Source organism: Balaenoptera ricei, chromosome 5 (genome assembly GCF_028023285.1).
Source record: "Balaenoptera ricei isolate mBalRic1 chromosome 5, mBalRic1.hap2, whole genome shotgun sequence".
Taxonomy (NCBI): domain Eukaryota; kingdom Metazoa; phylum Chordata; class Mammalia; order Artiodactyla; family Balaenopteridae; genus Balaenoptera; species Balaenoptera ricei.
In genome coordinates, this window is record NC_082643.1 from 78123291 (window position 1) to 78142105 (window position 18815).

At 35.0% G+C, this 18815-nt stretch overlaps 1 protein-coding gene across 5 annotated transcripts in view; it reads left to right on the forward strand.

Annotated features, from left to right (window-relative positions):
- PDS5A (PDS5 cohesin associated factor A) overlaps positions 1–18815 on the forward strand; it is a 125287-nt gene that overhangs the window by 80552 nt on the left and 25920 nt on the right. For all 5 annotated transcript variants that reach the window (XM_059923175.1, XM_059923174.1, XM_059923178.1 and 2 more), the window contains exons 17-22: positions 1928–2043; positions 8150–8255; positions 10835–10995; positions 14231–14354; positions 15183–15341; positions 18181–18249. In XM_059923175.1, the coding sequence (XP_059779158.1) occupies positions 1928–2043; positions 8150–8255; positions 10835–10995; positions 14231–14354; positions 15183–15341; positions 18181–18249 (735 nt within the window). The remainder of the gene's footprint in view (positions 1–1927; positions 2044–8149; positions 8256–10834; positions 10996–14230; positions 14355–15182; positions 15342–18180; positions 18250–18815) is intronic.

Sequence of the window (18815 nt, forward strand, 5' to 3'; positions counted from 1 at the left end):
TACCTTAAGAGTGCTTAAGTATTCTAAACAACTTATGTAACTATGTAACTAGTAACTATGTAACTAGTAGATATCAATCTGCAGTGATAGCATAGATTTGATCAGAAATTTCTGAAGCATTGTCAGGAATATAGAAAGAATTAATTTTCTTTACTCTTTCTGCTGTCATTTCCTAAAAGGATTACATATGGTTACTTCTCAGAAGTAGTTCTCAACTACTTTTCGGTTGTAAAACATCTTTATCTGATGTTTCTGTTTGTGTATTGGAAGTATGTGTGAGTACCCCTTTTTTTTTCTAGAGTGTGTAAAGAAAACAAGGAAACTGTTTATTTGTTACTGCTTACTTGCCACATACTAATTTGGCTTGTTGCTTATCCCCAGTATCACTTCTGATTATGACATATATTATTTTAAAATAATTGTTATAAGAGATTACCTAAATATTACATACATAAAATATGGTTTGAAGGATTACTTAAATGTAAGATTGTTATATGGAAATACCAAAATGTCAGGTTTTTAAAACTGTGCCTTAATATTATTATTTACATGCATTGGTGTATTTTATATAGTGCTATTACTGTGCTTAAATGTGATTTATTCTTTTTCCTGTTAGCATTTCCTTTATTTTTCTTATGCTTATATATGTATTACTGTAACTCTTTCCTAATGCCTAGTTTTTCCATTTTTTAGTACTGACTGTATAGTTTGCCTAGCAATTTTCCAGTGGCATATTTGTTGTTAGACAATCACTTGACTTTATCTTATGTTAAAGCAACTAAATTTTATACAAAGTGGGGGAAAATCGCCTCTTTGGGAGACCTGCACAAAATAAGTCTGATTTCAAAAGATAGTAGAGTATTTAAGTTGATTTTAAATGTGTATCTGTGGTTTAGAGAAAGTATATAAGGCCTAAGCACTGCCTAAAATATTTTTATTTTCTCAATTGCTGAAATTTTGCTTGATTAATTACAGCTTGCAAAATAAATCAAGCATCTCCTAGTGACTAATAAGTTTTCTTCAGAATCTCAGTTCTTTGGATTTACACTCTAATAACAAATATAGGTGGTATCTAATTTAATGTGACCTTTATAGTTAATTTGTGTCAAGATGTTACTGAAACTACAATAGAAATTTTTTTCCTTTCTCCTTTATCCCCTTGGACAAATATCCTTAAAATTTTTTTTTATGAAAAATTAATAGAGTGACTATCATTTGTTATTGCTTTATAGTTCAGAAAGCACTTTTAATGTGCTTTATCTTGTCAGCTAACATTTTACACCTATTCATCAGAGATAGTCAATTAAAAGCCTTGTTATTAAAGTAAATTTCTTACCCCAATGCCCAGCACATTGTAAATTTAACCTTGTCTTTGGAGGACTCAGTCTCTACAAACATTAAGTCCTTATATTCTTTAGAAACTTCCAGCAGTAATATCTTTTCTTTGTAGGAGCTCTTTGATGTAATGCCACCGTCTTTGAACTCAACTATGTTCTTCCAGAGCTGAAAAACTTTATACACTTACAAGTCTTCCCCTCTTTAAAAAAAATACCATTTGACTGAAATAAAAGTATTTTTTCAAACTATGAAATAAACCAATGAAACCCATGAAAGTATAAATTGTTTTAATTTTTTCAAAAGTAGAGCATTAAAAAGATTGTTTACAGGGTATTAATTTTATGGGAGAAATATGAGACAAAAGGCATAAATCATACCATGTCACCCCCTTTCTTTTCTCTACAGTCCAGGTTTTCTAGTGATTGCCTAATAAGTATATCATTTTAGTCAGGCTGTAAAGCAGGAAAAGGGCTTTTTTACGTCTGATGGTTTTTAATCTTTAAATGCTTTTGTTGCCCGTGATCATTTTTATTTTGAAAAACATGAAAGAGGATGGTACTTACCGTAAAAACTCTTTTCCTTTCTATAGAGAGAAATAGCCCGGAAACTTGCAAATCCTAAGCAGCCAACCAATCCTTTTCTAGAAATGGTCAAATTTCTGTTGGAAAGAATTGCACCTGTGCACATTGATTCAGAAGCCATCAGGTAAGCTAGGAAATATATTCACTCATAAATAGAATATAATCTGAAACTACAGTGTTGTAAGTTTAAATTCTGGGTCCCCAAGAGACCTAAAAAGGTTTCCTGTACACCTTTTTAAAGGCAGGAGCATATATCATTGAAGTTGAAAGAACGACCAAAGTTCGTTTTTTGATCTTTGGTTTGCTTCACTACTTTTGATTTTTTTAAGAGTTCTTGTGTTTATTTTTAGCTTGTATGTGCTCATTAAAGAAAACCTAGAACATGAGAAGGAAGAAAATTTTAAATCTATAGGCTATCATCAGCCTTTGAGTTTTCTTAACAATTTTCATGGCCACATAGTGTTCTTTAGTATGTATTATATTACTGTTCACTTGAGATATGTGAAAAACAATAATATTTTGAAGGTAGCACAAGATTGCCATTAGACTAATCTGCTTTCAAAACATGTGTATTACTTACCAGTTTTTTGGCTCTACTTTATCTGAGTTTTTAATTTATTTTTAACTTTAATATGGGTATAACATCTTATTAGATGAATGTGAAAATTAGTGATAATATGCAAAAAGTAAGCAGACTAGCATAATAGACATTGACAGCTATTGTTTTTAATTAACTGTTCCCATAATTTCATGCATTTCACTTGTTTCTAATGATTTTCTGTTGTAAACTTCTGAGAATACTTTTCCCTTGCACTAACCATTTTTCCAGTAGATTATCTACATATCTTTTCATGTTGGGTAACTAAATAGCATTTATTGATTCTCTTTTCTTTGGATTAGGAGACCTGGTTCTAGCTGTTAGTTATTTTATCTTATGTGAATCACTGCTTTGGTTGTATTGAAATTCCAATTGTATTAGTTTGCTAGGGCTGCCATAACAAAATACCACAGACTGTGTGACTTCAACAACAGAAATTTATTTTCTCACATTCTGGAGGCTAGCAGTCCAAGATTCAAGATATCAGCAAGTTTGATTTCTTCTGAAGCCTCTCTCCATGGGATGCAGAGATAACTCTTTGCTTTCCTCACATGTCTGTGTCCTAACCTCCTCTTCACATAAGGACACCAATCATTTGGGATTATGCCCCACCCATTTGACCTCAGTTTACCTTAATTATCTCTTTAAAGGCTCTCATTCCAAGTACAGTCACGTCCTGAGGTGTACTGGAGGTTAGGACTTCAACATAATGAATTTGGGGGTACACAATTAAGCTCGTAATGGTGATGTTTGTAGGGGGTTTTTTGTGGAGTTTTCTTGTTTTTTTTAACTAAGATCTCCTTATCTTTTAATTTCCTTATTTGCAAATAAGAAAGCTAAGGTTCTGAGAGAGACCAGGTGGTTTTTTACAGCTGGGTAATAGCAAAAACCATAACTTAAACTGAGATGTATTATTTTCAATGTCAGTGTCCTTTGCTCTATACCATTTGGTTTTAATGGGGTAAATCAAGGAAATGGTAGGCACTCTTTCCTTTGCATATTGATTTTGAAAGAGACATATAATTGGCATCAGGAAGCCTTTGGTATTTGTCTCCATGAGGCCTCACAGAGTTTCATTACTTCAGTAAATTATAATAAGCTAGTGTTTGATCTCCAGTCTTAAAAGACCAAAAACTCAGTTTTTTCAGTAGTGTCATGATTGTTTGGGCTCAGAAAAACGAACTAACTTATGGTTAGGATGTCTAAGACACTAATTTTATGCAACATTCCAATTTATTAATTTTACTGAGAAGTATATGTCATATAAGATTCCTTCCATGTAACCAAATTTTCATGGAATATAAATTGCAAACAGAGGGTTTATTTATTCATTGAACATACCTTTAGAGGAGTGATTTGTAAAGTACATTGGGCAATTGGGGAAGGAGAGTTACCTAACCTGAATTGTGTGAAATGGATTTGTTATTAGAAAAGGCTCCTGAAATAGATGGCACATAATATGGGTAGTGAATGATCAGTAGGAATTATAGAGATCAGCCAGGTGAAGATTGCAGGAGAAGAGCAGACCAGGCCACTAGCCCTGTGTCATTGAGCAGGTTATTTAAATTACTCATCTTTAAGATAAGAACAATAATAATTACTACTCAGTGAAGTTGTTGAGAGGCTTAAATAACATATACGTGTGTAGAACACTTAGCATAATGCCTCACACGTAGTTAAGTGCTAAATGAATGTTAATAGCTATTCTAGGAAGAAAAATAGCAGACACAAAAGAACAAAGGCAAAAGGAATCAAGAATTATTAAGAAAATTGCATATACTTCAGCCATAATGAAGGATTTGGGAAGGAAGCATTGGGAATAGTAGAAAATCATTCTAAATATAACTTTTAAAAATATATTTATTTATTTTAGTATATTTCCCCCAGACTTATGTACATACAGATACACATATGCATGCTACAGTTAGTTATTGGTCTGTAGATAGTGGTTGAAAATGAAGTAGTGATTGTAATAATGATTGAAACCTGGGGAGAGGGTAAAATTTAGAAAGAGAAAGGTTGAGGACTGAATCCTGAGGAAAATTAACAATTAAAAGTCTGGCAGAAGAAAAGGAATTCATTAAATTAAAAGATGTTTTTTAAGAAGGCATGGTCAAAAGAGGTCAGGGGTCAGACACTGCCCAGAGTAAAATAGTAAATTCAAATATCCACTGAATTTAGAAAATAGAAAAACACTACAATGCTCGGAATAGTTTATTTGGGTTAGCAAGGACAAATCCAGATTACCATGGATTGAGAAGGGCATAGGATAGTCCTTCCACACCACATCATGGTACACAAAGAAAATTACAGTATTTGAGCAGAGAAAACTGCTCAAGTCTAGAGGTGACTGGCCTAGCTGAGTAGGAGCCCACTAGATCCCACTTGGCCATCTTGAGGTCTGAGAAAATCAAAGGGATATATACCTTATCACCCTTCTAAACTGCTATAGGAGATAAATTGGGATTTGGGGACAGCTAGTATAGACAGTTTAGCTCTAAAAAGTAAAGGAGAAAAATGAGCTGATGGAAAGAGAGTAAGGTTGAAGAAGGGTCTTTTCTTGTTCTTAATGAAGGGATTTTGAATATTTAAATACCTTTAAAAAGTACTAAAAGGAAAGAAGAGAGGTTGAAGATGGGGTAAGGGGAATAGAACTAGGATAGAGCACCATCCCTAAAGAAATGGAACAGGAAGAAGAAAATCTTCCCCTATGGCATTAAAGGAGGTTAGAAAATAGGATATGGAAAATTATAGTTTTCACTCAAAGCCTCCATTGTCCTCCTTTATGTTAACAGTGAGGTAGTCTGCTCAGTGGAAGGATTTAAAAAATAGACCTGAGTTAGAATGGTAAAGATTTTTAACAGTTATTATACAGGATAGGAGAGAAACGGACACATGGATAATTTCCCAAGCAGTTTTGAACATGCATTTGGATTGGTGATGATCTTTTGCTTCATCATACCCTGTGAAGTATATGGAGTGTATATTATTTATCTAATTTAGAAATGAGGAAGAATACTTTCACAAGAGGAAGGACTGTAGTTCTGGCTTCAAGATTTGGGTCTGTCTCACCCAAATAGCTTTTTGACTCATAAGGGTGATCCCACCCACATTGTAATGAAAGCAGAGATTATGCCTGTCTTGTTTTGCACTGTATTTCCAGGATAGACCCTAAGACTTCACACACAGTAGGTAGTCAATAAATACTTATTAAATAAATGCATGCACGGACTCTATTATGAGTAGTCAGATACATTTACAAATTTTATCAAACACGTTTGTAATCGTGTTAATAAATTCATGCATTTTATGGGATTTCCTTCTAATAGAAAGCTTAATTCAGAATATTTTTCTCAAATTGGAAATAATTTTTTTAAAAATGTATAATGTCAGAGGTAACAATTCTAGAACAAAATATAGGGTGAGCAAGATTTTAGATGGGACATAAAGAGTACAAACAATGAGAGAAATGTTAATTTTTTTTTTCCTCTCTGCAAGGCATCATTAAGAAAAAGAAAAGTCAAGCCACAGATGGGGAGATAAGACAAACGAACCAATTTTAAAATGGCCCAAAAATTTGAACAGATACTTTATCAAATAAAACATACAAATAGTAAATAAGCACAAGAAAAGACAATCAACATTATTACTCATTGGGGAAATGCAAATTCAAATTAGAGTGAGAAGTACCACTACACACCCACTAGAATGGCTAAAATTAAAGATACTGACTATGCAAAGTATTGGTGAGTATGTAGACTTAGCTAACCATGTGTTGGTGATATTGAAAACAGTTTGTTGTACATTAAATGTACATATATTACCTTACGACTCAGGAATCCCAATACTAGACATTTAACTCTAAGAAAAGAAAACATCATTTAAAAAAAAAAAGAAAACATACTTCCCATAAAGACCTATACTTAACTGCTTTTAGCAGCTTTACTTGTGTCTTTAATAGAAATACCCAGAAGTCCATCAGTTGGTAATTGGATAAACATAACTGTGGAATATCCATACAACGAAATACTTCTCAGCAACAGAGAGGAACGAACCACTGATTTATATGCAACAACATGGAGGAGTCTCAAAAGTATTATGTCACATAAAAGTTTTCAGATGCAAAATATGTAAAATATATAAAACTTTAGAAAAGGTAAAATTATAGTGACAGAAAGCAGATCAGTTATTATTGCCAGGGTAGGAAAAGGGAATTGACCACAGAAGAGGCATAAGGCAGGTTTTTGTGGAGATGGCAATGTTTTATGTATGTATCTCCACAATGATCACCACTTTACACCCACTAGATGGCTGTGACCAAAAAGATGAGTTGGTGAGGATGTAGAAAAATTGGAACCCTCGTGTATTGCTAGGGGGAATGTAAAGTGGTGAAGCTGCTTGTGAAAACAGTTTGACAGTTCCTCCAATACTTAAGCATAGAGTTACCATATGACCTTGCAATTCCACTCCTAAATATATGCCCATACAAAATCTGTATATAAATGTTTATAGCAATATTATTCATAATAGCCAAAAAATAGAATGTCCCAAATGGACCATCAACTGCTGAATGGATAAATAAAATGTCTTACATGCAGACATTGGAACATTATTCAGAATTAAAAAGAATGAAGTACTGATACATACTACAACAAGGGTGAACCTGAAGAACAGTATGCTAAGTGAAAGGAGTCACTCACAGAGACCACATATTACGTGGTTCCATTTATATGAAATATTTAGAATAGGCAAATGTATATAGCAACAGAAAGTAGATTAGTGGATGCCTAGGGCTCAAGGAGGTGGAGGTGAATAAGGAATGACTCCTAATGGGGAAGAGGTTTGTGTTGGGGTAGGGTGAAAGCTAAATTTGTTGAATATTTGCCTGTACTAGGCCATTTGCTGTAATAGTTTAATATCCTCAAAGTTTAATATCCTTCTTCAGTTTACTGATGAAGAATAAGTTTCAAAAACAAAGGTCATGTTTGTTTTTACTTAAAATAGTATCATGTTGACCAGGTAATATTCCATTTTGTGGTGGTTAGGTATATTTGAAAAACTAATTCAATAATGTTGGACAATTAAATAGTTTTTAATTGATGAGTGTTTATGGATATATTTAGCGTGATTCTTCTCATGAATTGTTATAAATTTCTTTGTTATAAATCTCTAGGAATGGAATTACCGATTCAGTTTTAATTATAAGTGATTAATGCCTTTGTCCATGTGAGTGTTTGCTATGTTTTTTTGCTTTGAGTGCATTGTCATTTGTCCATTTAGCAACTGCCATCTTTACTGTTTTTCTTAAAATTGCAAATGATCTCTATATATGGGTATGAATATTACATTGCTTATACTTATAAAAATATATTTCCAGTACATGTGTTGTTTAATTTTAGTTTTGTTGTTTTTCAGTAGAATTACTCTTATTATACATGGGTGGGGCAGATAAACTAAAAATAAAGCTCTGTTGTTATGTAGAGAGTGAAGTTTAAAAAGTCACAAAATAACTTTTTCTTCCAGAAGATATTTGAATTTGTTGTTTAGATTCTGTGTATGTCTACTACAATGTAATTAGGATATAATTACTAATATAGTAGTGTTACTAATTTAGATTTTCTTACTTTAATAGTGCACTGGTAAAACTAATGAATAAATCAATAGAGGGGACAGCAGATGATGAAGAGGAGGGTGTAAGTCCAGATACAGCTATTCGTTCAGGACTTGAACTTCTTAAGGTATTTTTGAAACAGTTTGTCTTTTCTGCAGTCATAATTTGAATCCCCTTAAGGATATGCAAGTCAGGCTTTATTTCATTGGAAACTATTCAAAAGATTAAAATTTGTAATAGAAATCATATTTTATAAAAATAACATGTTTTCTACATTATAATAATGTAATTATTTTACATTATAAAATAATAATTTTATGGGTTTTGCTGTTTCGTACATCATTTGCGTGCCTGCTATGCTTGTAACAGTATGCGCTAAATGATCTTATCTTTCAAATAACCTGCATCTGGGGTAGTGGGACTGTTCACAGGAAATTACTATAAGACATCATCTATCTGATCGGGATTCTTTTAAACAATTGGTAAACATAATAGATGCCAAAGAATTAAGAGAATTGAACAATTAGTAAGAGACATGATTTAATCTAGGGGGACCACAGCATCATCAAAGAGAATAATTCTTGGCATGTTTTAGGGATTGTTGTGAGTGTAGTCTGACTAGATAAAAGTATTGCTTTGGGGAGTAATGGAAGACAAGGTTGGTTCTAGATTGTGGAGTGCCATTGGGGCAGAAAGGTACCATCAAGGGCATTTAACCTGCTTTTTAAAATGATACAGCACTTGATAGAGCTTTCGTTAGATGGAGTAAAGAGGAGAAGAAATTAAAGGCTAAGAGACATGGGCTTCCCTGGTAGCACAGTGGTTAAGAATCCACTTGCCAATGCAGAGGACACGGGTTTGAGCCCTGGTCCGGGAAGATCCCACATGCCGTGGAGCAACTAAGCCCATGTGCCACAACTACTGAGCCTGCACTCTAGAGCCCGTGAGCCACAGCTATTGAGCCTGTGCGCCACAACTACTGAGCCTGCGGTCTAGAGCCCAAGAGCCACAACTACTGAGCCTGTGTGTCACAACTACTGAAGCCTGTGCACCTAGAGCCCGAGCTCCACAACAAGAGAAGCCACTGCAGTGAGAAGCCTGTGCACTGCAACGAAGAGTAGCCCCCGCTCACCGCAACTAGAGAAAGCTGGTGTGCAGCAACAAAGAACCAATGCAGCCAAAAATAAATAAATAAAATAAATACATTTATTAAAAATAATGATAAAAAATAAAGGCTAAGAGACATTTATATCATTACAACATATGAACTAAAGGAGAAGAAACAAACCAGTGCAATGGACATTAGACAGAAAAGAGAGTGATGGGTTTGTATTGCAGTGGTCTTAAATATCTTTTTTTCTTATTCTTTTTGGCCGTGCTGAGCAGCTTGTGAGATTTTAGTTCCCTGACCAGGGATTGAACTTGGGCCCTCAGCAGTGAGAGCGTGGAGTCCTAACCACTGGACCGCCAGGGAATTCCCTTAAATATCATTTCATGGAAAGAACTGATGTGATTCTTCATGAGAAAGACTTCATATTTTTAGTAATGGAGTAATATGTTTAAATACTTTTAAGAGTAAAGTCATCTTTTAGGCAAATGTTTTTAATAGGTTGTTTGATTCAACTTTTCAAATTTAAATCTCCATTTTTCTATGAATAATTAAAACCTCATAACTAAATATTATCACTGTAAACCCTACCAAATGAGACACTTTCTCCACTTTATAACACATTAAAAAAATGCTGGGCTTCCCTGGTGGCGCAGTGGTTGGGAGTCCGCCTGCCAATGCAGGGGACACGGGTTCGAACCCTGGTCTGGGAAGATCCCACATGCTGCAGAGCGGCTGAGCCCATGTGCCACAACTGCTGGGCCTGCGCTCTAGAGCCTGTGAGCCACAACTGCTGAAGCCCGGGCGCCTGAAGCCCGGGCGCCTGGAGCCTGTGCTCCGCAGCAAGAGAGGCCACCGCAGTGAGAAGTCCGTGCACCGCAGTGAAGAGTGGCCCCCGCTCGCCTCAGCTGGGGAAAGCCCGCGTGCAGCAGTGAAGACCCAATGCAGCCAAAAAAAAAATGCTTATTTAATAAGTTAATGAGGGCTTACATACTCCATTCCCCCCACCTCCTTATTTTTCTACTTTTAGCCCTTACTGCCTATATTCTAACTAAATTGTTTCTACTTCATGGAAGGTAAACTTTGCAGACATGTATCTAACTTGCTGTAAATTCCTTAAGGATAGCCTGGAACTTATTATGTCTTAATAAATAAAGGGAATAATTATTTATATGTTTGTAATCGTGATTAAAAGTTCCCAATAATGGCTTCTTTGTTTTTAGTTATGATGAGTGAACTTTTTGTGATGGATTTCATTTAAAATATTTCCTTATAGAGTATCTTTTTGCCAGTGAAATAAAGCTCAGTGTTAGCATTTTGTTCACATCACAATATCACTCCACGAAAAGGAGCCACATTTTCCACATCCCCAGTATCAGAATAGACTAAGAGGTGAAGAAGAAAATATAGCAAGGGCTGTATATCAGGAATCATTAGCCACAACTCACTTCAAGGGAGACTGCAAGATATAATCTTAATTGTATTGCTAGCATATGCAGCCCATAATTTAAAATTTTATTTGTAGTAGAAAATAGTTCTCTTCTTTTAATGGATTAAAACCATCGTCTGTACTTACAAAGTTATATCTATTCCTCTAGGTTCTGTCTTTCACACATCCTACCTCGTTCCACTCTGCAGAGACATATGAGTCCCTGTTACAGTGCCTCAGAATGGAAGATGACAAGGTAGCAGAAGCTGCTATACAAATTTTTAGAAATACAGGCCACAAAATAGAAACAGACCTACCCCAGATACGATCGTGAGTATGTTTTTTTCTCATGGTAAACACAAAAGTTTTCCAAGTTTGGGAGTCATAGGATCATTGTTTCCCTTTCCCTTAGGAAGATAGGAGAGAAGAAAGACAACTTTTATTTAGAAGCTGCTTTACTGTATCCTTTGTTTTCATCTTTTCTCGGCCTCACACACCTCCTCTACCATTAGAATATGGGCAGAGGAACAACCTGAAACTTTGTTTAAACAACATGATTTTAAAATATTAACATTAATAATCAAAAGTTAGCACAGAATTTAGAACTTAGGATTAATATATCTTCCTAATTTATCTTTTTCTCTCCAACTCCAATTCAATAGCTACTACCTTCATATCCCACCCAAGAATTGGATAATCAAGTAGTGTGCTTAATAAAATGTTTATTAGTTGCTTAGTTGTTGACCATGGTGCTTTTGTCTCTCCCTCTAGACTACCTCCCCTCTCCTCATAAGAATGAAGTATGTTTTGGTATTTTTACTTTGGCATCTTAAAGAGCTTGCCTTAGGATCAAAATTGTGCTGATGTCTTTTGGAGGAAGAACACATTGCTGATAGCTATTATAATTGGATGTTATTATATATATGTAAATAGAATGGGGTAAATCCAAATCAAACCCGTTTTTCCTCACTGGGTAATAATAGGACAAGAAGACTCATGACTCCTGAAGTTTTTATTGAATTTGTAAGCTAATAGTTTAATTTGAGAAATAACTCAACGTTTATTGTACATTCTCTTCATTGTCGGCACTGTACTGGCTAATATAAAAGATTACCACTGTCAGTCCCTGCTCTTAAGGAGTTTATAGTCTAGAAATGATAATTTTATATTTGTACATTATAGAAAAAAATCATTGACACAGTAGGATAAAGTTATTTGTGAGTTTTTCAAGGAAAAACTATACATTTTTTAAGGTAAAGGATTTATTCTTAAAGGAATTCTATCCCAGAGGAAGCAGTGGAAGAGTTAACTTTGGACACAAGGACTAAAACCTCTTGTTCTTAAGACTAATGGGGAAGGAAGGAGAGAATCACTGAAAAAGCAGAGAAGCACAGCACTGCAGACCTCAGTAACAACACTGGTGGCATCACTGGATTGTAGCACACTAGAAAAACAAGGAGAAAGGTTAAACTTGACCTATGCATCATCCATTCATTAGGCTAAGAAGAATTAATAATATATTTAACAACAATTTGATCAACACTGTATCTTCTTTTGTTACTAACTGGTGTTATTTACAAGAACTGTTCCCCTGATAAATGAATTTCAAAGAAAGACTTAAACAGTGCTTAGTCAAGGAAGCTATTTGGGCATGAAAATCCTTCTCATTATTCTAAACTGCAGGGAGAGAAATGTGGCATATTCATAAATATCAAATTAGACTTACACTGACCAGCATATGTTACAGTTTTTTCTTTGAGGTGCATTGCTCTTAATGTCTAGCCTCCCATTATTATAAGAGGACCCTTTGTCACCATCGCATTTGATATCATTGACGTTTATGAAGTAGTCTTATTGCATTAAATATATGACAAGTATCTTTCCTTAAATATTTGTTTTGTTTTACAGATTTTCTTCTGATTTAAAAAACTACTTATAAGATCATTGTAAAAAGCTGAAACTTTAGACAATATAAAGGAAAAGAAAGAGTGTTAACATTTTGATATATATTTTTTATGAATGTTTTATCTATTTGATGTGTATGCCAATTTTAATGCATTGACTGTAATATGTATTTCCATATTCTCCTATAGAAAGATTGTTGTAAATCTTCAATGTCAGTGTGGTGGTTAAGTGCATGGATTTGGAACAGAAATGTTTATCTTTTTTAAAAAAAAACAATTTCCATTTTATTTATTTTTTTATATTTACTTTATTTCATTTATTTTATATTTTAATTTTGGCTGCGTCGGGTCTTAGTTGCGGCACGTGGGCTCTTTGTTGTGGCATATGAGCTTCTCTCTAGTTGTGGCACGCAGGCTCCAGAGCGCATGGGCTCTGTAGTTGGCAGCACACGGGCTCCATAGTTGCCCCGCGGCACGTGGGATCTTAGTTCCCTGACCAGGGATCGAACCCGTGTCCCCTGCATTGGAAGGCAGATTCTTTACCACTGGACCCACCAGGGAAGTCCCCAGAAATGTTTATCTTTAAATCTCAATTCCACCATTTCCTATGTCTGTCACCTTAAGAAGCTTACATAAATAATATGTTTGTGCTTTAGTTTTCTCATCTGTTTAATGATCATAATAATAGTCTTCGGGTGATTGTGAGGATTGATTTAATTAATCCATGTTTTGTTTTGTTTTGTTTTAAAAACACCACTTAGAACGGTGCTTGGCACAAGTACTAAATAATTGTTAGAAGTTTTTGTTACTTTTCTACCTATGTATTGTCTATATCCTTGCATACTCTCTTTCACTAGTATGTTCATTTCTGTTTTTTAATGTAACTTGGCCTTTTGCTACTTTTTTTTCCCCCATGGTTGCTTTAAAATAACTGAACAGGGGACTTCCCTGGTGGTCCAGTGGTTAAGAATCTGCCTTCCAATGCAGGGGACGCGGGTTTGATCCCTGGTCAGGGAACTAAGATCCCACGTGCCATGGGGCAACTAAGCCTGTGAGCCGCAACTAGAGAGCCCACACACTCTGGAGCCCATGCGCCACAACTAGAGAGCCCTCACACTGCAACTGAGCCCACGCACTCTGGAGCCCATGCGCCACAACTAGAGAGAAGCCACAACAAAAGATCCCGCATGCTGCAACTAAGACCCAACGCAGCCATAAATAAATAAATACTTAAAAAACAAAAACAAAACACTTGATTCTCAAAAAAATTTAAAAAAAAATAACTGAAGGGAATTGTGAAAGGGAAGTGGAAAATTTAGGAGTATTTTCCCAGAAGATAAATGTAAAAATATGGCATGGGGCAATTTTAGATTATAAATTAAGGGTGGCTTGTTTATTTCTCCATATTCACGAGGTGGCTTTAAAATGAAAATTGTCTTCTGTAGTAGCCCTTTTTTTTGAGGCATTGTATTTCTGGGATTATACTTGGGGACAGGAAAGGAGTTTTAAATCTTTTTATAGATCAGGTAATTTAGAAGAGAGGCTTTCTACCAGCATACATCCAAATAGTTACTGTAGATGAAGTGGGAGATAACCAGAAGAACTACTTGTGGTTTATGGGCTTTTTTTTTTTTTTTTTAACTGATTATTATTTTTTGCAGGACCTTAATTCCCATCTTACATCAGAAAGCAAAGAGAGGTACTCCCCACCAAGCAAAACAGGCCGTTCACTGTATACATGCCATATTCACAAATAAAGAAGTACAGCTTGCACAGATTTTTGAGGTATATATAATTACATAGGATGTGTTGTTGATTTTTATTTTCATGCTCTGTGGTTTGATGAAGATAGAAAGTTGTTTTTTTAGCTATTTAATCCCACTCGAGAATATAAATTCCATGGGAGCAGGGACTCTCTGTTTTATTCAGCACTTTAGATATTCCCAGCCTTTAGATCAGACTATATAACCAAATACTACATATTGAAAGATGTTTGGTGTGTTTTGTGTTACAACATTTTACTTAATTTTAGCTTTATTGGCTCAGTAGTCCATTTAGTTTGAGAAACTGTCAGTAGATGACTTTGAACCACCCAGTTTAAAATTCCTGACAACCCTACTTGAAAATTAGTTCTGTTTGCCTTTCCTTATGTATGATCCTTTGCCTGATTCCACTACTGGATAAGTATTCCTATTATCATAAATTGGATACAATATGAACAGAACCAATGAACTCTTATTTTTTATGATCCGTGGTCATTTAAAATGTTCCCACAGGTTAAGAAATCGAACAACATAACAAAACTATTGTACATGACTTGAAAATAATGCTGATTTGACCATGCAGGAATTTTCTTGCTTTTACATCTACCTTATATGTGGGCTTTACTTTTTTCTTTTATCTTTTTTTACCTTCTTTGAATCTTATTAAATTTTGGTAGGTGAAATAAGAGTCAAGTGTCTAATATGATTGAAGTTACTTTTGATCATCTCATTAGAACAGATTTTTTTGGGCATGATAAATTCAGGAGGACTCAGGAACATTTACTGTTTCTGTACAATGTCTAGATATTTATAAAACAAACTAGTAATTTTGACTGTTTTATTTTTATAGCCACTCAGTAGGAGTCTCAATGCTGATGTACCAGAACAACTTATAACTCCGTTAGTTTCATTGGGCCACATATCTATGTTAGCACCAGATCAATTTGCTTCCCCAATGAAATCTGTAGTAGCAAATTTTATTGTGAAAGATCTGCTAATGAATGACAGGGTAAGTTTCTCATTTAATTAAATTTAGAATCATAAGATTAAGACTGTTTACATCTTTGTCACAGAAACAACACTTCTGCTTCTCTCTGTATGATTCTCTTTTACTTTAAAATTATTATATATTTTACCTCCTTATTTACTTAAATTTCCAAATGACATCCTGCTGTGTAGCTATTACTAGAACTTAACACTTCTTGAAGAAAGAAAAAAATGAGAACATGAGATAGATGAATCATGAAGTAAAAAATATAAGTCAAACACTATGAAGGACAGTTAACTAGAGTACTAGAATTTTGTTTTATCAAATATTGTTTAAAGTATAAGTGGAATTGTACTTGACTAGCTTTTTGAAATATAATTACATTGCACTTTTGGCATTAGATTTATGTATTCTGTTTTAGTTATTGAAGTGTGTGTGTGTGCACATACTGATTAATTAGCATTGGGTTGGAGCTTTGGGATGTATAGCTTGAAAAGGCTCCCCAAGTGATTACTGAAACACGTGTCTGATTAAGAATCACCGCTTTACCAAACGGATCTAAATTAAAGAGTTATTGAATGAAGACACAAATCAGTCTACCTGCTGGATCATTGTGGATGACTTTCAGTGCAGTACTAATTTATCCAATTTATCTAGTCCTTCTAAACGGTCCAATAGCCTTTGAACACTCAGTATTGGAACTTAAAAAAAAAATACTTGCCAGCACACTCCTTACTCTTTTCTCTCCCTCCATTTGGATGTGATAGGGATGCAAGAGCATGCCCAAAGCCTCACTTCCTACTCCATACATCTGTTGTTTGCACTACTGATAGATGTGGCTGGCAACAAATGTGAAATTTGACACTTCTTAAATGATGACTTGATTGTTGATAAATTCTATTTTAAGATAGTTCTCTTTTTTTGTGTGTAGTAAAATATAAATAATATAAACTTTGCCATTTTATCCCTTTTAAGTGTACAGTTCTCTTACATTATATACACCCACATTCTTGTTGGGTGTTTTTTGTTTTATTAAAAAACAAGTTTAATAACATGTGTACCTCCTGTATACACAGAGGATAACCCAGGAAAGCCAAGCAACTCTCAACAATGGCCCAAGCCACCACCTAAAATATACACCCACATTGTTGTGTAACCATTGCCACTATTTCCAGAACTTCATCATCTTAGAGAGAAACTCTGTATCTATTAACCAGTAACTCCCCATTGCCTTCGCTCCCCCCAGACTCTGGTAACCTCTATTCTATTTTCCTGCTTTATGAATTCGCCTATTCTAGATACCTCTTATCATACAATATTTATCCTTGTGTGTCTGGCTTATTTCTGTTAGCATAACGGTTTCAAGATTCAGCTGTGTTGTAGTATGTATCAGAACTTCATTTTATGCCAGAATAATATTCCATTGTATGTGTAACTTACATTTCATTTATCTTCTATTGATGGACCCTTGGGTTTTTTCCACCTTTTGACTGTTGTGAATAATGCTGATATGAACATTTGAGTGCCCAAAGTCAGATCTTTGGGGTATATACCTAGGAGTGGAATTGCTGGGTCACATGGTCATTCTATGCTAAACTTTCTGAGGGACTGCCAGACATTTTTCCACAGTGGCTGTACCATTTTACATTCCCAGCAGCCATGCTCAAGGCTTCCAGTTTCTCTGCATCTTGGCCAACACTTATTCTTTCCTGGTTTTTTTTTATAATAGTCATCCTGGTAGGTGCAAAGTAGTATCTTGTGGTTTTGATTTGTTTCCCTAATGACTAATGATGTTGAGATTTTTTTTCATGTGCTTAATGGCTGTTCTTTAGATATTGAGTCTTTTGCCCACTTTTTTTTTTTTTTTTTCTAAAGATCTACATGTTTCAGGAGGTGCTAATCACATTTTTTTTTTTTAATTTTATAGCTACTTTTATTTTTATTTATTTATTTATTTATTTTTGGCTGTGCTGGGTCTTCGGTTCGTGCGAGGGCTTTCTCTAGTTGCGGCAAGTGGGGGCCACTCTTCATCGCGGTGTGGGGACCGCTCTTCATCGCGGTGCGCGGGCCTCTCACTATCGCGGCCCCTCCCGTTGCGGGGCACAGGCTCCAGACGCGCAGGCTCAGTAGTTGTGGCTCACGGGCCCAGCTGCTCCGTGGCATGTGGGATCTTCCCAGACCAGGGCTCGAACCCGTGTCCCCTGCATTAGCAGGCAGATTCTCAACCACTGCGCCACCAGGGAAGCCCCTTTTGCCCACTTTTAATTGAATTTGTTGTTGTTGAGTTGTAAACATTCTTTATATATTCTGAATATTAGACCTTTGTCTGGTATTTTCCAACTCCAGGATTATAAAAATTTTCCCCTGTACCTTCTTCTAGGAGTTTTTTAGTCTTAGTTCTTAAGTAAAGATTTTTGATCCATTTTTTTGAGTTAATTTTTATATATGATATAAGGTAACAGTCCAGCTTCATTCCTTTGCTTGTGGCTATGTCTAGTTTTTCCAGCACCATTTGTTGAGGAGACTGCTCTTTTCCTCATAATTGGTCTTAGCACTTTTGTGAAACATCAGTAGACCATATATGTGATATATGTGAGGTTTTCTGGGTTTCTGTTTCATTCCATTGGTCTATATGTCTATACTTACGTAGGTACCAGCCACATTGTCTTGATTCCTGTAGATTTGTAGTTAAGTTTCAAAATCAGGAAGTTTGAGCCCTCCAACTTTGTTCTTCTTTTCCAGTCCCTACTTGGTGACTTTCTGTGGGTTTCCTAGAGCACTGCACTGTTCAGCATGAAAAACTTAATGAGCAAAATTTAAAATTTTTTTCTAAAAGTTAAATTTATTCAATTGTCTATAGTCAACAGGTGAGAAGAATGGGAAATTATGGTCTCCAGATGAAGAGGTTTCCCCTGAAGTACTAGCAAAGGTAAATTTGTGTAGGTCTTAATAACTTTTATGTTGAGATAATGAACATTTATAGATACCCTTTTTTTTTAAACCTAACAGTTAATAAGCATTTTAAATGAGGTACTTTATTTTTAAATCAAAAGTTGTATGTTTCTCAAATTGTAGTTGTCATTGAGTTATTTACATATAGGTATATGTCAGCAAGTTCTTTAGACCTTCCTGCCTTGCTAAGATAATTAGATAGTGATAATTAGATAGTGAGGCTGTTTTACATAGAGATTGTAGAATATTGGTGCTCAGAAGCACCTCAGGCCTAGCCTTCTTACCAATGTCTGTCTACAGGCATAAGAATATTAACTTGGCAAAAACAGATGGCTGTCATATTGAAAACTTCTGATAGATGTAAATCGTCCCTCAGGAAAGCTAATTTTTAAAGGGGTAGTCTTGGAATTTAAAACAAGACTTCTTCATTAGCATCTTACTTGATTGATAATCTGTTTCACCTTGAGTAGCTTCATAGTCCTCATTTATTCCATCAGTTCCTTTATCCAGGTTGTCAGTAAATATAGTAAATAATATCTACAT